Source organism: Pleurodeles waltl, chromosome 3_1 (genome assembly GCF_031143425.1).
Source record: "Pleurodeles waltl isolate 20211129_DDA chromosome 3_1, aPleWal1.hap1.20221129, whole genome shotgun sequence".
Lineage (NCBI taxonomy): Eukaryota > Metazoa > Chordata > Amphibia > Caudata > Salamandridae > Pleurodeles > Pleurodeles waltl.
In genome coordinates this window covers 1,892,819,209-1,892,842,671 of record NC_090440.1, presented here as the reverse complement: position 1 = coordinate 1,892,842,671, position 23,463 = coordinate 1,892,819,209, and the positions used below count along the sequence as shown (strand labels likewise).

At 45.5% G+C, this 23,463-nt stretch overlaps 1 protein-coding gene across 1 annotated transcript in view; it reads left to right on the top strand.

The window, feature by feature from the left end:
- The window catches only part of CD28 (CD28 molecule), a 91,843-nt gene extending 73,009 nt beyond the window's left edge, over window positions 1-18,834 (top strand). Inside the window, exons 3-4 of the mRNA XM_069221427.1 lie at window positions 14,678-14,787; window positions 17,939-18,834. Coding sequence (XP_069077528.1) covers window positions 14,678-14,787; window positions 17,939-18,055 — 227 coding nt within the window. The 3' untranslated portion in view covers window positions 18,056-18,834. The remainder of the gene's footprint in view (window positions 1-14,677; window positions 14,788-17,938) is intronic.
- Window positions 18,835-23,463: the final 4,629 nt, after the last annotated feature.

Here is a 23,463-nt window from a genome sequence, read left to right as displayed (position 1 = left end):
AATAAATAATATTCATAAAAATATATATAATTTTAGTAAACTTAACTTCCCACCCTGTACCCCTACAAACCTCACAACCCGCTAGGACACTGTAAATTACTATCAATTAAATTAAAAATATAAATAACTTAGAAATACAAACTATATTTAAAACCAATAACAACAATTATACAAACAGTATAAAACATAGACAATTAAACACATAAAGTAACTTAAAAAACGTTATTTCTTACCTTAAAACACTTTGGTCAATTATATTTTTGTTCACAATATTTCTGTGTCACGATATCTAAAACTCGATATTTCTGCAACTCAATATTTTTAAAACGATATTTTGTCCAAACACCTTTTCATTTTCCAATACCACCTGGGATACTAATGACCCAGCTCCTAAAACGTCTTCCTTTAAAATATTTTTTTAATACATTTTAATGAATTTATTGTGCGTGACTGCTGAACCATGGGCCGCTTTGAGAGCAGGATGGAAATGGCAGTGGCAAATGATGCCCGGTCTTCAGAAAACACTGATTCCTTCTCATAGGATCTGAATATGAGTTACAGAGTTTGCTGCTTGGAAGATAAAAGGCCATCCATTGATCACTGCTCTGGCTACCAGGGATCCCTCATAAAATGCTTAGAAGCTGACCATAATACCTGGCTTGGAACATTAGGAATGAGCTTGGCATTCAAAAAAGTGTGAGGGTTGCTGCACTGCAAATACCCCTGTGAAAGACACATATTGCTGTAACATTGATTTGTTGCTCCATAGGGAGCCAGTTCAATGATCCAAAGGTCTTGTTAAGAGGGTCACAACGACGCTAACTGGACAATAGCCAGGGCTTTGAGTGGACAACAGTACACTAAGAATGTTTTGATGGGTGAAGGAGATAGTGAGCACCCAGCGGTGCAAGTGTAGCATGGAAACCTGGAATGTTTTACAGAGTGTGCCAGCTGCTGTAGTTTGGGAGCAGTTTTGTTCCAATTTGATGGCAGCAAAGAATACACAGTTGGGTTTGCTTCACATAACTTAACTCAAACCAAGAAAGTGTACTCTGTGGTAAAAAAGAGTTGCTAGCGCGTGTATTGTTGGTGGGTAAGATCAGACAGTTTGTATATATTTTACTTGAGAGCAGATCATCATCCTTTAGTGTGTGGACAACGCATTGAGGTATGAATATCTGCTTATATTTTATATTATTGAGATTTGAATTTTGTGTACAATACATTGTAAGTGGAAGGTATCAGTGGAAGTATTTTGTCCAAGATGCTATTTAAGGGTGATGCGAGTGTGCTCGATTTGGATGACAATGAGGACTGCCGAGTGGCTGCTGTGGATGTCACAGATGGAGGAAGATTTTGTATTTTAGAAAAACAGTAGTCGGAGACCATAAGTAAGGAAGAGTTACTTGACAAGTTAGGTAAATCCACTATTTTAGGATAACTTACTAAGAAATCACTGGAACAGAGATTGCAGCCAAACTGGGAGATGGGGCAGGAGCTATCCTTTGAAAATTGTATTATTTTGAAATGAGAAAAGTTTGTTCCACCTTTCAAATTAGGAAAGAAGATTTTTTAAGCAAATCTCGATGGACATTTCGAGGCTACTTGACCAAAAGGAAGATGCGCAATGTATAATCATGAGCAGACATGGGGGGGATGGGCATAGTAAAGTGTGGGTTTACGCAGTGTGTTGCAGCAGTGACAAACATGTACTTATGAGACTACTCCTCTGGGCCCAGTTGAAGTTCCTTGAAAGGCATGACCTCTCTGGTGCATGAAGACTGTTTTCAAAAGGAAAACAATGTCCTCGAATATATTTCGAGCAGGACCAGTTTATGGTGCCATATAGTGGTGGTCGCCATCACCTACCTTATTTTTATGTCAAATAAATGCATATAGCAGTGGCAGAGGAGTGCCCTGCCAAGAGCAGGAACTGGGGCAAATCTCCGGCTGTTCCCATCCCCCCCCCCCCCCAACCTCCTGTGACAGCTCTGCAGTTGCTCTCGGTCCTGTTTGTGTTTAGTTGCATCCTTTTGGACTGATTAATAAAGGTGTTTTTCTCCCAGAGCCCAGCCAGAGAAGCCAGGAATTCCTTTATGACGTAGATACCCACCGTTGCTAAATCACAGCAGTGGATTAACGGATTTAGAATTCAGTTATTCATGCTAACATACATAAAACAAAATTAAAAGTCCTGGATCAGCACATCCACTTTCATGTCTCCTTCCAGCCCTGGATTAAAACCACTCAAGCAATGACTGTGCAGCATCCACACCACACCTGCACCATAACAGTAAAAAATACCTCAGTGAGAGCAAGTCCTCACCAGATTTGAGCACAGCCCTGGGGTACAGAGATGAAACCTGACTATTCCAGTAGCTACACCGGTAAAAAACACACAATGGCTCACCCTTCACAATGATGGTGCCCAGGGCCCCCAGTAAACTGGCCCAAACAAATGCTGCACATGGAGCATTTGGAAAAGGTAACCAATGCAATCCCATTTGAAACAGCTGGCTATATGAATCGATTTACTAAAACACATAGGCCCTCATTACAACCCTGGCGGTTGGTGTTAAAGTGGTGGTAATACCGTCAACAGGCCGACGGTAATTACCACCAAATTATGACCATGGCAGAAAGATCTCCAATAGACAGCCAATGTACCACACCAACCGCCAGGGGGGAAACAACAGCCACCACGGCGGTAGCCGCCTACAGCCAGGCGGAAGTCAATGTTTCACCCACCATATTAAGACACATCAATCCCCCACCTTTTCTGGGGCGGTGCCAATGACATCAAAAGCCTGGCGGAAACAGAGCTCAGAAGGGAAAGGACTCGCCACTGGAGACACAGCGAACAACCACGCCGCCATGGAGCCGGAGATGCAAGCCTTCCCCATGATCTTCTACGTGCTGCTCCACCATGAACATCAACGCCGGTGAAGACAACGGTAATACAGCCGCCTAGCACACAAGGGGGGGGAGGAAAACGACATTGACACACACATGCAACCCCCCCCCCAACACCATACACACAATCAGCTGCATTACTAAAACATTTTACCCCGCAACTCCAATGAATAATGCAAGGACAAAACTATTTTGAAAAAGTGAATGTAATGAGAGCAACACATCTAGAAAAATATTTTAGGCAAGAGAATAAATATATACATATGTACACAAAAAGGGACACAGCCCAGTCCACAATGTTGGTAGGCCAAATGGCCACAGGCCAAAGTCCAAGGCCACACATGCCACCTGCATCAACACGGAGAGATAAATGCAGGGGCATCAGTTGGTAAATAGGCAGGCACCTCAGGGGGGCGGCAGACTGGGGGGCACCTCAGCCGGGAGATGGAACAACACCACTGGTTCTGGAGGGGGCATCATGCCATGTGCTTGGTCCTGGGGAGTGCAAGGCCACAGTCTCTTGAGTGGGTGACTTGCCCACCTGATATGGAGGGGGCAACATGCCCTGTGCTTGGTCCTGGGGAGTGCAAGGCCACAGTCTCTTAAGTGGGTCACTTGCCCACTGGTTCTGGAGGGGGCCTCATGCCCTGTGCTCTTGATCCTGGGGTATCTTGGCTATGTAGGTGTCTTACTCACTCGTTCTGGAAGGGGCATTGTGCCCTGTGCTCTTGATCCTGCGGTATCTTGGCTATGTGGGTGTCTTACCCACTGCTTCTTGAGGGGGCCTCGTGCCCTGTGCTCTTGATCCTGGGGTATCTTGGCTATGTAGGTGTCTTACCCACTGGTTCTGGAGGGGCCTCATGCCCTGTGCTCTTGATCCTGTGGAGTGCAAGGTCACAGTCTCTCAGGTGGGTGTCATACCCACTGGATTTACAGGGGGCAGGCCGCACAGCAGCCCATGGAAGCAGGATTACATACTGTCCGCCGGTGATGATGGCTGCTCAGTGGTGGTAGTGCTGCTGGTGGGGGGAGGCTCCTGCCCATCCCCTGCAGCCTAGGACGGCTGCCCACTGGAGTTGGTGGTGCTGCTGGTGGGGGGAGGCTTCTGCCCATCCCCTGCAGCCTCTGACGGCTGCCCATTGGAGGTGGTGGTGCTGCTGGTGGGGGAAGGTGCCTGCCCATCCCCTGTAGCCTCGGACGGCTGCACAGCCATGGTTGGTGGTGGGGGTTTCGTCAAAGTTCCTGTCCCAGGCCCCTTGCTCTTCCTGCCTGCTGGTGCAGGCTCCCTGCTCTTCCTTGCAGCTGGGGCAGGCTCCTTTACCTTCTTAGTAGCTGATGGGGCAGGCTCCTTGCTTTTTCTGGCAGCTGTGGCAGGCTCCTTTACCGTCTTAGCAGCTGCTGGGGCAGGCTCCTTGCTCTTTCTGCCAGCTGGGGCAGGCTCCTTTCCCTTCTTGCCTGCTGGGGCAGGCTCCCTGGTCTTTCTGGCAGCTGGGGCAGACTCCTTTCCCTTGAGGCTGCCTAGTGCAGGCTCTTTTACCTTCAGGACATGTGGCCTGGATCCTTTTCCACCTCAAGTGGGTGTGGTAACGACTGGGCCTGTGGAGTTGGTGGCTGAGGTGCTTGGCTGGGTTCTTCCCACCCTAGCCATACATGCAGGACGGGGGAGGGGTAGGGAAGAGGTCAGTGGTTGATAGGAACAGTTTTTTAGGGATATTGGGGTGGGAAGAGGGAGAAGGAAGTGAGTGGAGGAAGAGGGAGTAGTTGTTGGAGGTGTCTGTCTGCTGATTTTGGGTGCAGGTGCATGGCCTGAATGCTGTAGTGAGGTGGATGGCTGTTGAGTGTCTGAGTGCTTGCTTTTGTGTACCTTAGGAGGGGGTGCAGACACAGTGGGAGAGAACACAGAGGACGAGTGCATGGCTGTTGTAGAGGTGACTGCCAGTGAGGTGTATGTTCTGCTTGGTGTGGTGATGATGCTGTAAGTGGAAGATGATGTAATACATGCAGGTGTGAGTGTAGATGGAACTGGGAGGGAGGTAGAGGAGGAGGAGGAGGAGGAGGGGGAGACAGTGGAAATAGTGGATGTTGGTGTGTCTGCATCTGGCTGGTGTTTGTGTGAGAGCCTGTGGGATGAAGTGCAGTGCTTGTGTTAGCCTGTGACACTCTTGGGTGTTGTCCTGTGTGCATGCTCCTCTGCCTGTGTGCTTGGGATGGATTGGGGTTGAGGAGAATGGGACTGGGAAGAGGAAGTTGGAGGGGGAGGGTAGAAACAAAGACAATGCCTGCCATCAGAGAGGAGGCCAGAACCTGGATCGATCTCTGTTGGGCCGCCAATCCAGTGTGAATGTCCTCTAGAAATGTATTAGTCTGTGGCATCTGGGCTGCCAGCCCCTGGATGACATTCACAATGCTAAGTATCCTGGGTCGGTGCATGATGCCTTTGTCCTGAGGAACAGCAGCATCCCAAATGTGATGGGCCAACTACAGAGGCACAGAGTGTGGATAATAGGTGAGCCTTGGTTCCCACCCAGTAGATGTTGGTGTATGGGTATGGTGTTGGCCATATGGGATAGTGTGTGGCTAAACGTTGTCCCTCAATATTTGCAGGCGACTCTGATTACTCCAAACTTTCATGGCTGCTGACCCCTGTGAGGAATGCCAGGACAAGGACAGAAGAACTTTATAATGAGGCACATGGTCGAACCAGAAGGACAATAGAAAGGCCTTTGGCCTCCTGAAGGCTAGGTTCAGATGCCTCCATCTGACAGGTGGATCCCTGTGTGACTCACCCAAAAAGGTCTGCCAGATAGTAGTGGCATGCTGCATGTTGCACAACCTTGCCCTGAGACGCCATGTGCCTTTTCTGCAGGAGGAGGAGGCTGGAGATGCCCGTGTGGCAGCAGTGGACCCTGTGGACAGTGAGGATGAGGAGGCAGAGGATGAGGACAACAGAATATCAGGGATCAGACAATACTTCCACAGGTAAGACAGTGTTACTTCGAATTTCTATTGTATTTGTTGAAATTTCTGTGGCACTGGCATGCTGCTATTTCCCACTTCTATGCCCACTTACTGTACCCTTTGGCAATTTATTTTGCAGATGTTGGTGACCTCACATATGCTCCTGGTGTGATCACTGCAGCCAGCTACAAGTCATTAATCTATGCTCAGTATCTGTACAATTGAATTGCAATGTTTGTACCTGTTTGAATGAATATACTTGAAACATTTGACATACTCCCCAATTTTTTTTTTTTTTTTTTTTGCAAGGGTGTTTATTGAAGTGCTTACATTTTGAGGGGCAGGTGCAATGGGATGGGGTGATGATGGAGGAAAGTCCAGGGTATTGTTCCAGTCTGTGTGTAGCACAGATGCATTGTCCAAGGGGACATAGGAAGGGGAGCAGTGGCAGTTCAAGGTGGACAGTGTGACAGGGTGGGACACAAGGGTGACAATCAGGAGAGTCTAATTTCCTGGTGGGGTTCTTGGCAATAGCCTCCGGCTTCTGTCTGGATCGCATGGAATGTTTGCGGGGTGGTTCTCCTTTTGCAGGGGGAGGAGTGCTGGTGGCCTGTAAGTCCTGTGGTAGGGCCTCCTGTCCACTAGCGGCAGCGGAGGTGGAAGGCTGTTCCGATGTCTGGCTAGTGGCAGGGGCCCGCTGTTGTTTGACTGCCTCCCTCATGCCTCCCTCATAATATTGGCCATGTCTGCCAGCACCCCTACTATGGAGAAAAGAGGGTGTTGTTGATGGCCTGCAAGTCCTCACTGATACCCTGGTACTGCCCTCTGCAGCCGCCTGTTCTCCTGAACATTGTCCAAGCTCTGGCCCATCGTGTCCTGAGAATGTTGATATTCTCCCAGGATCTCTGCAAGTGCCTCCTAGAGAGTCGGTTCCCTGGTCCTGTCCTCCCCCTGGCATACAGAGGTCCTCCCAGTGTCCCTGTTGGCCTGTGCCTCTGTCCCCTGAACCGCCTGCCCACTGCCACTGACCCCAGGTCCCTGATTGTCATGGGTTGGAGGTGTGCCCTGGGGACCCTGTAGAGGTGGGCACACTGCTGATTGATGTTTCCTGGGGACAGAGGTATGGGTCCGCTGGGTGGGTGCTGTGGTGGTGTTTCCTGATGGGGGAGGCTCTGTGGTGGTGTGTGACTGGGCCTGGGTAACCGACTGTCCAGAGGTCCCTGATGGGCCAGGTAGGTCATCCAGATCCTGAAGACCAGAGTTGCTGTCATCACTGTGGACCTCTTCAGTTGGGGGACTGGATAGTGCTGGCACCTCCTCTCCGGTGACATTGGCTGGGGTACCTGTCGGGATGTAAATGATGTGTTTCTGTGTCTGACATATTGTGCATCCGTGACTTGTCTCTTTGGTTATATTAGCCCTGGCAGCTTTCACTTGTGTACGTTGGTGTGGGGGGGTGATAATACTGGGGAATTGATTTACCAGGGTCCAGTCCTCTTCCTACTCCGACCAGGCCCTCAGGATGCAGGATTGCCAAGACCGTTAGTTAGTTGTGGGGGAGGAGGTGGGGGTCCACTGCCAGTCTTCTGTATAGCGAACTGGGGTCTTGCTGCTATGAAAAGTACCTTCCCCTGTAGGTCATTTCACCTCTTCCTAATGTCATCCCTAGTTCTTGGGTGCTGTCCCACAGCGTTGACCCTGTCCACGATTCTCCGCCATGGCTCCATCTTCCTAGCTATCGATATCTGCTGCACCTTTGCTCCAAATAGCCGAGGTTCTACCCTGATGATTTCCTCCACCATGACCTGTAGCTCCTCCTCCGTGAATCAGGGGTGTCTTTGTGGTGCAACGGGTGTTGTGTGAGGTGTGTAGGTGAGGGTGTGTTGGGTAATGTGTTGCGATGTGTGAGTGATGTATAGGTGTGAGTAGTGTGTGGCTCTGGTTGTGTCTGTGGTCTTGCTGTCTTTCTCTGGTGGCAATTGTTTGTAATGGTAAAGGGTTATGGGTACTGTGGGTGTGTGTTTTATAGTCGTGTGAGTGGGTGGGTGTGGTGTGTGTATGGGTGTCAGGTGTGTGTTGTTTGAATTGTCCAATGTGGAGTTGTTTTGTTTGTGTGCGTGTGTGTATTTTGAGCTTTGAGTGCGGCGGTATGCACCGCCAATGGTTTACCGCCGTTGAATGTCCGCTGTGGTGATTCGTGGGTCATAATGTGGTAGGCGTAACGGTGTGGATTTTGATACTGACATTTTATCACTGACCTTTGGTGTGGCGGAATTGTGTATGTGGCTGAATACTGACGGATTGGTGTATGTGTGTCATAATATGGTGAACAGATATCCGACGCAGCTGCGGAATTTAGGCAGCAGTCAGCGTGGCAGTAAGTGGGATTTACCGCCAATGTCATAATGAGGGTCATTATGTTAAATAATATTAACCCAATGGAGCAGACATGCTGCTTCAGACGTGTTTCTTTGGCATATTGGCCAAATGGTTTAGAACGATCGTATGTGTTTTGAGCTGAACATGTACATTAAAGCTAATTTGAAAGAACACAGGTATTTAATAATTTTATCATTAATTGGGATATTGACTTGCTTAACCCCTCCCATGCCCGGGACAAGCTGGTCTCGTTCAAGCACACAGTTGCCATGTGCGTGGGATGAGACCAGCTCGTCCTGCACCTGACCCATGAGGAGAGCGCTAGCGCTCCCCTGTGGGCCTCCCTCCTACACTCCCCAGTCGTGGATGGAAGGGGAATCGCTTCCCCTCCCACCCCCGATCTCCCCACACGCCCAATGACGTCTGATGACGTCAGCACGCAAATCAGATCGCTCTGAAAGCATGCTTCCAGCGCGATCCCGGAAGAGAAATGCTTTTGCGTTTCTCTTCCGACTGGGAGGTGGGGCGGGAGAGACAAGAAAGGAAAGGAAATGCCTTTCCTTTCCTCTCTTGCCTCACAGCATTTCTGCTGCCCGATCAGCAGAAATGCCCACTAGACACCAGGGAATTGTTTTTTTCTCAGTATTTTTAATAAAGGGAGTGGCCCCTTGGGCAAGGGTCGCTCCCTTTGGGGCCATTTCCGCCCGGTGGGGGGACCGAAAACCCCTAGACACCAGGGAAAATATATATATTTTTTTTATATGTGGGAAGCGACCCCTTAGGCAAGGGTCTCTCTCCCGGAGGGCCAAATTATTTTTAGGCCATTTCTGTTCCCCCTGGGGGTGGATTGGCCCAATATAATTAGGCTGATCTGCCCCCGGGGGGGGCAGAAACCACTAGACACCAGGGAATTTTCTTTTTTATCATGCTGACACATAAGGGGAGCGGCCCATTGGGCAAGGGTCACTCCTTAGGGGTCCATATTATTTTTTATGCCATTTCTGCCCCCCTGTGAGAGCAGATCGGCCTAATATAATTAGGCCAATATGCTCCCGGGGGGGGGGGGAAGAAAACCCCTAGACACCAGGGATATTTTTTTGTTGTTTATTTATTTATTTTTTATATGTGGGGAGTGACCCCTTAGGCAAGGGTCGCTCCCCGGGGGGCCAAATTATTTTTAGGCCTTTTCTGCCCCCAGGGGCGGGCAGAAACTTCTAGACAGCAGGGACATATATATATATATATATATATATTTAATTCCTTTATGTTTTTATGTATGGGGAGTGACCCCATAGCCAAGGGTTGCTCCCTTGGGGGCAAATTGTGTTTAGGCCATTTCTGCCCCCCTTGGGGGCCAATCGGCCTATTGTTGTTAGGCTAATCTGCCCCCAAGGGGGGCAGAAACCACTAGACACCAGGGATTGGTGTGTGTGTATTTGTGTGTTTTGTTTGGGGGGGCAGACTCTTGGGCAAGGGTCGCTCCCAATGGGGGCACATTAGTTTTGGTCATATCTGCCCCCCTCGGGGGCAGATCAGCCTATTTTTGGAAGGCCCATCTGCCCCCAAGGGGGGCAGAAAGCCCAACAGAGACCAAGGAAGATTTTTTTTTCAAAACAAGAGGGTGGGGGAATGGCCATACCCCCACCCCAAATAAATGGGGCTAAAGGTGTTCTGCCCACCAGTGGGCAGGTTGGGCAACTACCCCCGATCCACACCACAGGGGGGCAGAAAGTCTACTATATGCCATTGAATTAAAAAAAAAAATAGTGTGGTGGTGGCTACCAACCAGTATGGGCTTGGTTATGCCTCCACACCAACTGAAGGGGGTAACAGTCTTTCAGCTCTCCCCCACACACTAAAACATCTTGTCCCACAGCAAGCAAGAGGACATTTGATTATTCTGGGTTTTGGTTTTACATTTGGGCCATGAGAGCTTGGTAACTCTCAAAATCGTCCCACTTGGAATAGTGAGGGCTGCACTTTTTGGACTTTGGGACGCTGCCATGTCGAGAAATCCACAAGACCTAGACACATCTGAAAACTAAACATCTGGTTGAATCCAGGGTGGTGTGCTTCACATGCACACCGCACCATTTTCTTACCCACAATGCCCTGCAAACCTCCAACTTTGCTGGAAATCACATTTTTGTGATGGAACCTTCACGAATTTGCAGGAATCCACAAACTTCCTACCACCCAACATTGTCTCATCTATGCCGATAAAAATTCTGCTGCACTTGTCAGCCTAAACATTTTTTTTTTCAAACTGCCCTTTGGGACCTGCTTTGGTTCCCCCCAATTTCAACATGTTTTTGGCTCTTCCCTATCACAGGCACTTGGCCCACCTACACAAGTGAGGTATCATTTTTACCGGGAGACTGAGGGGAAAGTTGTGTGGTAGGAAATTTGTCCTGGTGCAGTGATCCCACACAGAATTGTGGGAAAATGTTATTTTTTTAGCTAAATTTGAGGTTTGCTGAGGATTCTGGGTAAAAAAATATTGGGGGATCCATTACACAGGTAGTTTTGTATTTGATAATATTGATGTGTCCAGATGGTGTTTTGGGGCATTTCCTGTCACAAGCACTAGGCCTACCCACACAAGTGAGGTACCATTTTTATCAGGAGACTTGGGGGAATGCAGGGTTGAAGGAAATGTGTGGCTCCTCTCAGAGTCCAGAACTTTCTGCCACCGAAATGTGACAAAGTGTTTTTTTGGCCAAATTTTGTGGTTTGCAAAGGATTCTGGGTAACAGAACCTGGTGAGAGCCCCACAAGTCACCCCATCTTGGATTCACCTAGGTGTCTAGTTTTCAAAAATGGCCAGGTTTGGTAGGTTTCCCTAGGTGCCAGCAGAGCTAGAGGCAAAAATCTACAGCTAGGCACTTTGCATAAAAGCACATCAGATTTCAATGTAAAAATGTGATGTGTCCATGTTGCGTTTTCTGTCGCGAGCATTAGGCCTACCCATGCAAGTGAGGTACCATTTTTATTAGGAGACTTGGGGGAACACAGAATAGCATAACAAGTGTTATTGCCTCTTGTCTTTCTCTACATTTTGTCCTTCCAAATGTAAGACAATGTGTAAAAAAGATGTCTATTTGAGAAATGCCCTGTAATTTACAATGCTAGTATGGGCACCCCGGAATTCAGAGATGTGCAAATAACCACTGCTTCTCAACACCTTATCTTGTGCCCATTTTGGAAATACAAAGGTTTTCTTGATACTTATTTTTCACTCTTTATATTTCAGCAAATTAATTGCTGTATACCCAGTATAGAATGAAAACCCATTGAAAGGTGCAGCTCATTTATTGGCTCTGGGTACCTAGGGTTCTTGATGAACCTACAAGCACTGTATATATATCCCCGCAACCAGAAGAGTCCAGCAGACGTAACGGTATATTGCTTAAAAAATCTGACATTGCAGGAAAAAGTTACAGAGTAAAACGTGGAGAAAAATTGCTGGTTTTTTTTTACCTCAATTTCAATATTTTGTTCATTTCAGCTGTTGTTTTCTGTAGGAAACCCTTGTAGGATCTACACAAATTACCCCTTGCTGAATTCAGAATTTTGTCTACTTTTCAGAAATGTTTAGCTTTCTGGTATGACGCATTGGTTCCATACCCATTTCTGTCAATAACTGGGAGGAGGCTTAAGGCACGAAAAATAGTAAAAATGGGGTATGTCCCAGTAAAATGCTAAAATTGTGTGGAAAAATTGGGTTTTCTGATTCAAGTCTGCCTGTTCCTGAAAGCTAGGAAGATGGTGATTTTAGCACTGCAAACCCTTTGTTGACGCTATTTTTCAGGGGGAAAAACCACAAACCTTCTGCAGCCCTTTTTTCCTTTTTTTTTTTTTTTTAACAAAATTTTTGCTGTATTTTGGCTAATGGCTTGCTTTCCTTCAGGGGAACCCACAAACTCTGGGTACTTCTAGAATCCCTAGGATGTTGGAAAAAAAGGACACAAATTTGGCCTGGGTAGCTTATGTGGACAAAGTTATGAGGGCCTAAGCGAGAACTACCACAAATAGCCAAAAAAAGGCCTGGCACCTGAGGGGGAAAAGGCCTGGCAGCGAAGGGGTTAAACAGTTGATTAACTGAGTTGTTGACATATTTGTTTGCTGCTACAGTACACACATAAGAGTTGCTAGTGCAATTGCAACAGTAGTGAAATTCAAAAACCATATTGCTCCCCCATGCTTACAAAGAAATGCAGTTATTGTGATTTAGGCTGATCATCTGGGAGGTGCAGGAGGTAATTTAATGGAAATGGAAGGAGTGGCCAGAAGGTGGAGTCTTAAGTGCTGATATCTAGCTACTCCATAGCATCTTCCCCTTTATTAAGTGACTACCTTGTAATTTGTGCTTGTTACTGCCGGTACTCAGCATACAGGCACAGTTCCCTTCCAGGCACGGGCTTTTGAAGGGTCTTGAAACAGAACGGAGTGTTTACTCTGAGATGTTTTGCATTTCCCCCAGTATAACATATGTTCTCTTTGTTGGTGTTCATTTGATCACTCATCAGGGTTCTTGGACATTAATGTAGAGTGTTGGTAGACTTTTCTACATGATTATGGGATGTATTTATTCATTTATTAGTTTTATACAGGGTGCAATTACCTGAGGGTGTCCTGCCGCTAGCAAACTAATACACTATACAGCAACTTGCATATTCAACGGCTCCAGGCAAAGCCTGTCTATACAGAAAGCTTTTTAGATATTTGGCTTTAGGCGTAACTCAGGCGACAATCTGTAAAGAGCCTTTTCTCTCAATCTCACTCTGCAGTATTTAGGTACCATGATCAGACAGGTGGACGTCGAGTGAAGTAGTCTGGGCGGAATGTCGTTTTTGAACATATCAGATATATACAAAAATTGTGCTACTGGGTAAAAGAACGTAAGTGGCCAAGTGAAGACAAAATGCTGTCAAACTTACTCCTCCCAAAAATCAACGTAGTTGTTGCATTCTGTATAAGTTGTAACCTCATTATAGGGTAATCTGGATGTCCAACATACAGAGCATTACAATAGTCCAGTCTGCTTAAAATCAAAGCTTGCCCTAACAACTGTTATCAAATAGCACATTCAGATTATGGGCAGTTGATGTTGGTTCCAGACATTCTCCTAGCAATTGGGGCCACCACATAGAGGACCAGATGAAGTATTTACTGAGTACCAAAAACTCAGTTTTAGGTGAATTTAGCCAGAGATAATTGACATTCATCCAGCCAGATACCTTGATCAAACAGCCTTTGAAGTTCTCCTGGAGTTTGGGAATGTTGCTCTCTATGCGGATGATTACTTGGGTATCATCCCCATAGCCATAAAATTGAAGGTCAAAAAAGGCAATCAAATCTGTCAGGTGAGCAACATATATTTTAAAAAGAGTGGGGCTGAGTGCAGACCCCTGAGGACAGACACAGGCAATATCTTAAAAATTTGACAAAAAAAAAGTCGCCATTTGACCTGCCTAAGTTCTATTTTCCAGACAGGATTCAAACCATCTCAGTGGCTTGTCTCTCAGGCCAAAAGCAAATAACCTATTCAGTAAAATAGCATGAGAAACCGTATCGAAGGCGGCTGACAAATCAAAGAGGATGAGTGCCACCGAACTTCTATCCAAGATTATACGGATGTCATTAGTTCCGCTGTAAATACAGTTTCAGTGCTAAGGGAAGATCTGAATCCAGACTGGTGCTATTTAATCCACCATTTTCCTCACTGTAAGAAGTGTGCTGTGTATTTACCCAGCTCTTCAGGATTTTTGCAAAAATGGAAGAGGAGAAATTGGTCGATAATTAGAGGAAATACTATGGTCTAGGGTCTCCTTTTTTAAGAGAGGCGTAACTAATTGTGAGTTACAAAAAGGAGGCACTACACCCCTTTCTAAGGAGTTATTACACATAATAGTCATAATAGGAGAGAAAACAAGAGGCTAGCTCTTTCAAAATCCTAAACAGGACAAGGGTCAAGAGGAGAGCCAGACTTGAATTATGGAAAGTGTTGATATAATCTCCTTCTCTGTGATAAGTCTAAAATCTAACCAAATATTAAAATACTGAGCAGACTCTCTTCCGATTCCACTGTCGGGGTGAATGATGATAAAATTTAAGACATTTTATTATGAAAGAAATCTGCCATTTCTAAGCAAAACAGTTGTTTTGGAGGGACCGGGTAGAGACTGAGTACTTTTCACTAGAGAGTTGTAGACCACAAAAAGTTCTCTAGTAGGGTAGCTTGAAGAAATAATTTTCTTATAATAATAGCTACACCTAGAGGCTTTCACGAGCCATAAATATATATTCGTTGAAATAACTTATTTCAACAGTCTTTGAAATCTATAGAACCCGAATGGGAAGATGATGATTGATTTAACTTTTGTCTTGTAATTGACAGTAATTTTGTGTTTTTTTTCTATTCCAGAAAACCTACTTTACCCAACGTTGGAGCCCACCACTTGGATCATGCACGCATTTGTTGGGATTTTAGCTGGTTACACCATAGTAGTGACTGTAGCTTTATTTTACTTCTGGGTAAGAGGCTTCCTTTTTCTGTTATATGCTCTCGATAAGCTGTAGAATACCAGCCTGAATCTGAAATAACCTGTCCATACCACTGGATTGTAATAGTTTTATGCCCCTTTGTGTGATTCCTTATCCATTGTTCCTGATCATAAGCCTGTTTTTTGTATCTTTAGCACACCACATTGCTTCTTAATAAGCTGACATGAGCAACAGCTTGCCTCCTTACTCCACCCTGGTTGTATCTTTGCACCCAGCTGCCTGTCTATCGGATTCTCATTTCAAGGGGCCGAACCTCTTTCAACATCTCTTCACTCCTTTCAGTCCTGCTAAGCATATATTCTGTCTACTGCATATCAATTGAAATTTCAGGCTGGGTCAGAATTGATGTAAAACGACCCCATTGAAAGATTGGCTTTTTAAAAGATGTGCATCTGTCCGCCATCTTCCTCTCTTCCTCGTCTGCTGGGTACCTAGGATCCTTGCATGCTGTCTTCTTACTGCGCCCTTGCCCTTAGGTTTGGCAGTAGTCAAATACTTCTGTGGCAAATAATGAGACCAGGACCATGTCTCACTGTGAAAACATAGGGGCATATTTAAGAGCTCCTATCGCCACCTTAGCGCTGCCATAGCATCATTTTTTTGGTGCTAAGGCGGTGCTAATGTGGCTTTTTCAACACGCCATATTTACATAGTGGCGCAATGCATGCATTGCGCACCTTTGTGAACCCTTGCACCACATTATGCCTGTGCCAGGCATAATGTATGCAAGTGGGCATTCCGGCGCTAGGAGGACCACAAAAACGGTGCAGTGAAATTTAACAAATTTCACTGCACCATTTTTGGCCCCATTTTTAACTCCTGCTCAGAGCAGGTGCTAAAATGATCCTCCCATTGAAACCTATGGGCCTACTTGCACTGTGCTACACTGGCGTAAAATGTTTTGACCCCAGGGTAGCAAAGTACCACAATAGTGTAAAAAATGGTGACGCTATTATGCTAAATACCACCATGGTGTGCTGTATTATAAACACGGTGCAAGCATGGTGTTGTTAGGTGCCGGTAGCAGTTGCAGAAAAAGTGTTGTATCAGCTCTGATGCTCCACTTTTTCTTAAATATGAGCCATAGTTTCCTCTTCTTCACACTGATTGGATTGGATTGGACTTGTTCCCTAGGCTGCATCATACTCTTGTACGGCAGACTTTTGTCTTTGAACCTACATCCAGTATTCTTTTATTTGAAACCTTCCCCTCATTCTACCATAGGTACAAAGATCTCCAAAAAATCATTGAACACCTTTGAGCTGGGCATCATCATGCCATGTAATATAACCTCATATAAAGTGAACAACAGCTACCTGTCATTGATTCACAAGGTAACATACCATTCCATCACACACATGCTTTGTCCAGAAGGGTCTCTGAAAGTTCGACTTAGGAAATATTTCCCCAGTCTACTACAAACACTTTCCTGCCTTTTCACAACTTTGGTTTTTTTTAGCAGTAACTCTGTTATCTGGTTCTCTAAACAAATTGAACCCTGGCCCCAGACAGGCACAATATTATCCTTTACATTATATCTCATATTCCACATGCTGAAGGGCACACACAGACACACACAGGTTTGCATCATCATCATCCCAGGGGCCTTGTCCTAGTAGTGTAGATTGCTTTGGAACCATAGGGAAAGTATAGCCACCTACCACACTCTGAAGAAGCCCAGATAGCAGCAGCAGTGAAATCCTGTTTTTGGATTCTAAGGATGCTGAAGAAATGAATGCACATATAACAGTAGTCAGAGCGCTAATGCTGTCAAGATTGGACTATGTCAACATCCTGAGAATTCCAGACTTTCTATTGAACCGGATGCAGACAGCGCACAACACAGGAATTTGCCTGCTGTTCAAACTGTCTATATGTTCCTCGGTGTCCCAACTCCGGGAACAACTACACTGGTTGCCAGTCCATAAGAGAGTGACTTTCAAAGCCTTAGCAATTGCGCATTAAGCTTTCTACAACACAGGTACCAAATATCTTAATGAGAGGATCATTGAATATTGTCCGGCAAGGGCCCTGTGCTCTAAGAATGCTCGAATGATTTCTGTCCCCCATTTTAGAAGAAAGCGCTGAGGTAGTGTCTCCTTTCTGGTTGGTGTTGCCAAGATTTCGAACCCTCTCCCACTTCAACTAAGAACCCTCACAGATGAAGCGAACTTCTGAAAAGCACTGAAAGCCTACTTGCTTATTCTTTAAGTCTTTCTCCCTGTTCAGTCTTCTGCCATTGCTCTGAGACACTCATTGAGTAGCTGTGAGGTTTATAAATCAATCATTCATTTATTCAGAAGAAAAACAAGTCTACAATGCTAATCTTCTGAAGAACAGCCATTTCTCACTCTAAACACACCACAAAAACAATTTGTAACAAAGAGATTGATAAGAAGTTCCTCATATGCAAAAGCCATGACGCTTTGGTTGTGCAAGATTATATAGAACATCACTAGTTCAAAAATCAGGGCATCATATTGGTATAAATACATACATGATCAGTAGACGCTAAACTGAAACAAACCTTTCTGCTAGCTAAACCTGACCCTAGCCTAAACTTTTTCCACACATGAATACTGTTCCTAACACTAATATGCTGCTCTACCACCAACCTTAAGGCTTACAGAAAGCCAAAACTTGGGACTACCTATGAATACTACTCTAGTCCCAAACCTAGCCATATTCTAGATCTAACCCTAAACCTAACGATATTGTTTTCTTAAACCTAAGGGTAGCCCTAGGCCTATCCCTAAAGGTTTCCTTAACTATCAACTTGGGGTAAAACACACCCTTTAACTAAACCAAATGCCTACCCTTAAACTTGAGTCTACCCCATCCTTACAGAACCCCTTGCTTGAAACTCAGCCTAACGCGTTTCCTCCTACTCTTACTCTGGCTCTTCCCTGACAGTGTGCTCTTCATGTAGATTTAATGGATGAGATATGGTAGTAGCTGATGATGTAGTGGCTTCTCAGTAATGATAGTTTATTTCCCATAGAGGAGCACTATGTAAATAGAACTGTGTTTCTTTCATTCGTTACTATTGCACTTATTTAACTATTATTTCTTACTCCATTTTAACTCTTATTAACCTTTGTCTGCTTGTTTTTATCTTTAGCGGAAGAGCAAAATTAGCAAAACCATTCAGAGTGATTACATGAACATGACCCCTCGACGAGCCAACAATAAGCCATACCAGCCCTATGTGCCAACTCCAGCTGACAGGTTACGGTGACTCCTGCCTGGTAGCATTAATACCTGCGCCACACCAGGTCACACCTTCACCTGAATACACAGATGGCTATATGCCTGACCTATACAGAGGTGATCAGTAGAGATTAAACATGGGAATCATTCATGAATTCAGTGTTAGTGCTGAAGTTATTATTGGTGAGCTCTATGGTTTGATTCGTCGCCTTTCTTATTCACACCAAGAAGCAAGTGTCACCTAAAAGTGGATGCCACCGCCCAGCTGTTTGGTGGACGGCAAGAAATTGATTTTTTGTTTCCTTGGGAAACGTCTATTGGTCAATTGTCTCCTCCAGTTGAACCATTGACTAAATTTCATATGCATGAACATTGCTATCATTCCAGTGATAAAGCTCAGAAATATATGGTCCCAAAACCCGAACTGTCCTGACACAGTTTGGTGCCTACCAAAGAAGAAGCATAAATGCATTTGTGAGCAATCCTCACTGCCTGCATCAGCACAGAAGAACACTCTGCAACTGCTCTGTGGACTTTCTCCATGTTAAGACAGGACGTGTTGCTTTGGAGTACTGTGATTGCTGTTACCCCTGTTCCTCATCCTACAGTCTGCTTTTTTCTACACCCTTCATTCCCATTGTTTCTGTGTTGCATACGTCCCAATGAATGCCTATGTATTAATCGAAACTCAGCTTCTAGACCCATGCCTAGAAGATAATAATTGTTGCAAAATGTTCGATGTACTGATTTTTCTTTATGATGTTCGTTCTGACATATTATGTTGCAGTCAGTTGCACCATGCCTTTTAACGAGTCAATAAACTCATAATTGGAACAATAATAGTGTGAATAACCCATCGAACCTTATAAAACAGTGACCCATCAGCAATACTCTTCATAAACTGCATCATGACTCAAACAGCAGCGGCTCCTCCATTAAGTCTGCAAAGTAAAAAAATAAAATGGTAATAAAGTAAATGTATTACCATTTTATTTTTCACTACTCTCGAGCCCAGCATCAGGGCGGGGAGGGGCTATTGCTGCAAATGGCAGCAGCAGGGAGGAGTGGTGGGCACTTCAGTTTAAAGTGTGCATGTCACTTTAGCTGTTTGTCTTGCGCTGGCCAGTCTGAGATGCACTTATCACTTCTCTTCCCTACAATCTACTGCTCCTGGAAAAAAAGAAAAGCAGCAGCTGTCATCCTTGTCTCATGCAGGGTCAGCAGAACCTGTCCCTGTGCTCCCAAACCAGCATTATCTACCCATCTGCTAAAGCTAGCTCTCTCCATTGTCCAAAAACTTCAAAAACTGCCACCCACCATCCTGTGCCATCCAGTATAACTAGAAGGCCTTTCGATTCAACCGTGCTTGGGTACGTCCATGCCTCTCAGCTATATAATGGAGCTCTGTCTCTGAATATTGGACCACAGTGCCTTTGTGACCCGTAAAATGTTCCCTCTGTGAGTACCCAGTGTGAAGAGCTGTGGCCATCATTATGTGTTATGCATTGTTTATCAATGGCCAATATACACATACATAGAGGATAGGTAAGAGCCTAACCCAGTGGCCCCCAACCTTTTGACTTCTGTGGACCCCCAATTTATAATAACTGGAACCGGGGACCCCCACTGACTCATTACCGTAAATTGGGGACCTAATCTCTTAGTATTGTTTAATTTTCTAAGCAGTCGCGGACCCCCTGAGGAGGCTTCGCGGACCCCCAGGGGTCCCCGGACCACAGGTTGGGAACCACTGGCCTAACCAATACAAGAGACAACTGCGTGGAACGTGGATTTTAGGTGTTGCATTAGCAATAACATTGGGCAGTCTGATAACTTTACAGCAATTCTGCAGCATGTGTTTTTGGTCTGAATTAAAAATACGGCAGGGCCCTCTAAACATAAAGTAATTCTGGATTATGTGAACATCCTGCTGTGCAAGAAGGCCCTGGCCTTATTTTGAGGTTCAAGGCCACTGAAAGAAAAAGGTGACAAACACAGGTCAACAGACAAAGAAGTCACTCTAGAATGCCCCTCAAAATAAAAAGGTGAGTAACATGGTGGATATTTATGATTTTATTTAATTCACTGCAGCAAAATGTGGATTATATTTCAACATGTTAGTGAAGCGTACTTATTTCATAAATGTACTGGTTAGTCTAAACCTTTTATATATAGAGCTTGTTGGAGTCGATACATGTTTCACAGGTTCTGATTTTAGAGAATGGGGTTCTTACTTTACAAAAAGGAAGTATCACTCAGGTTACAGAAATCATACATATGCAAGCTTTCAGCAGCACAGTAATCTGAGTTTAATATAGGCTCTTGCTAGTATCTACAAGGATGCTTCAGGGTCACACACTCACTTTTGAGAGGGGACCAGGCCATGCCAACACTGTGTGAAAACTCTGTTACCACTGTGTCCTGACCATGTGCATGAGACCCATGAAGCTGCTGTTTGACTATCAGTGACTAGAAGCTGAGGTCTGGTGGGTCCCCTTCATCACTTCACAAGGAGAAGGTGACTCCTCCCTGCAACCAAGGTGCCACCCTGCACTGAACAGTATAAGTGAAGGGTGGAACGCGACTCTTTACGAGGGTCCCAGTTAGGAGGACAGAACCACAAAGGGTAAAGAACTAATTTGCAATCTTGTAGTTCTAGACTGAAGATGAAGACATACTTAAGTGATCAGCGATACACACTCCGGTTACAAACTAGTCAGCAAAAGAGTACCACTCCATCACACAAGGAGCAAGCAGAAGTAGGGCATGATAAGGCATGCATTTATTGCTCACACACTGGGGCGTAAAGAAGCTGGAGCCTCCCCTCACCCCTGAAAATAACATGGACAGGGCCCCACTCCGGACTCACTCAGGCCTGGGGCTGTGCTGAGAGGGGCCCCTGGGGCTCAGCCCCCCACACACACACCGCAGGTGGTCTTTGTTACGCCCCTGCTCACATACAGACAACTACTGCAGCTTATTCAGAAGCACAGGGAGCTTACATCACCCACGCAGAGCAGGTTGTAATACAGTAGCTGTGCAGGCATCCTACATAAGCCCAACGCAATCTCTACGCAGACGCAGCAGCATGGCTGTGCACTGCGGACCGAGGACTGGTCGCCAGTATGTTTGTCTGTTTCTGTTTGTCAGAAGCAGGTTCCTGAATGCATGAACATGTGGAAAAATGCTAGCATTCCCAGCAGATTCAGGCCTGCCAAACACACATGCGCACTTAAGTCTCTCCAATCCAGCTATATATACAGCCGGGCTGGAGAAACAGCACAGACCCCAGGCTTGTGCGTGAGTGGAGTGACTGCCACTCAGACCAATGCTGACGGTGCTTACATGCTATGTTTAGCATGTAAGCAGCGCCAAGATTGCTGGGAAACCTGTGCTGGTGCACCAGACGGGCAGCGCAAGGTAAACGGTTTCTTTTCTTTAAAAAAATATATATATATCCGTGTCGTTAGTCGTCGCGTCTCCCACCCCCCTCCTTGACACATGTGGTGGTTGCCGCTGCTTTTAGGGGATGTCTTTGTGGCTGTTGATATCCAGCTGTGGAAGGTTCACATCTATTTGTGCCTCTGTTGTGCGCACTCCAGGACTACCATGCCGAGAGCAGCATAACCCGGCAACGAGGCCTGTGTCTGCAGAACGCCCTGAAGAGTTGAAAAAGGAAACCACCCCAAACCATTTCAGTTTATCTAAAATAAAATGTTGTTTGTGCACATGCTGTTTGAAATACTAATTCACGTTTCCGAGCTATAAATTTATGTTTGATATTGGTAAGTGCACGCTATATGAAGTATGTTTTTATACACGGTTGCCCACAGCTGTGATAACCGCAGCTGAACCTCCCTCTCTCTGTGCCTCCTTTGTTTCACTTTCTTCTCGCTCTTTGTAACAGAGCCTCGCGGGGTTATTTCTGTGGAAACGTTTTACTGAGAAGCACAAATACGTGTGAACCAAAGATGAAGCTCACCTTCTGGAAAGGACAAGCCACCCTAACTCTTGGGCTTGGCAAAGATAAAGCAAGGCTGTGCGCTCAGAGATCCCATAGCAGAAAAGATCTAGAATCCTTCCTGGAGGTGAACTGATGATGTACTGGAGCATAATCTGTATCTGACTGAGACGCGCGGGTTCTATCTTCCTCTGCTGGAGACACAGAGTAGAAGGTTCTCCCTTTATAAAGCACCTGTAAGCTCCGCCCGCTGAGCCACACCCCGTCCACCCTCGAAGTAGGTAAAGGAATTCCCGCCTTTTACCAGGATGATGGATGGATGACTAAGTATTTTTACCCATGATTCTAATTATGTATTGTATGTGCATATGTGTGTGTAGTCATGTGTGTGTGTGTGTATAAATATATATATATATATGTGTATGTATGTGTATATGTTGTTTCTGTGCCTGGCATGTTTGTGGATCATTGCATGGCTCCTGGTTTTTATTTTTATTTTTTTGGGTTGTTATACTAGATATCTATGAATTTCTGCTCTCCTTTTATCACACTTATCTACTCATCACTCTTATGTCATGTCTCTATCAAACTATCCTCCATTCTCACTCGGACTCATCCCAAATCCCTTCGACCACTTTCATCTCCTAAATATCTCTGCCTAAGCTCTTCCCTCCACCTCCACATCTAACTCACCAAACCTCACTCTACCTCTGTGACCTCCCACACAACCCTACTAAATTCTCCTGCATTCATCTCACCCTGCTACTATGCTCTCCCTAACCCTTCCACATCCTCTTTCCCCTCCGCCCCCCTTTTATTCATCTCAAGCCTTTGGATTGAGTAAATGAAGGATAAACTCCCAATTAACACTTCTGGATTTCTTTCCTCCTCCACCCCTCCATTACTCCAGTCAATCTAACTAACAAACTCTCATATCCGCAACTCAAATTAACTCATAATAATACTAAAACTGTACTCCTTATTAAATTATACTAATCCATCACTAATTCTTGTTGGGTACCGGAGTAGCGTGCTACTCATCGAAAAGCGCTTCGACGCCTCGTCAGGGGTAGTAAGCGCTATATAAATACGATTACAATACAATACAATACAATACAGTACCTGGAAGAGGAGATTGGACGGGCTTGCCGCTGTCTGCAATAAACATTCCCATCACTGCAGAGTAAGCCAACACCGGCACGTCAGCGCCTGATGCTAGTTATTACAAAACTCACTATGGAACCCAAAGTGCACAATCACTAATTATTAATACACATATTTCACTATGAAACATCTGCAGCAGAGGTTTGAACGCACCCTGCAGGCCACAGGTACAAATCCACGGTGGGAAAAAATTAGAAAGGCACGCTCCCCAAAAGGATAATAAAGTGAGTTAGAGAATAGCAATGCCAACTAATACAATGCATTGGAGCTGCAAACCAGAGGCAGCAAATGCTATGTGTATAGCACAAAAT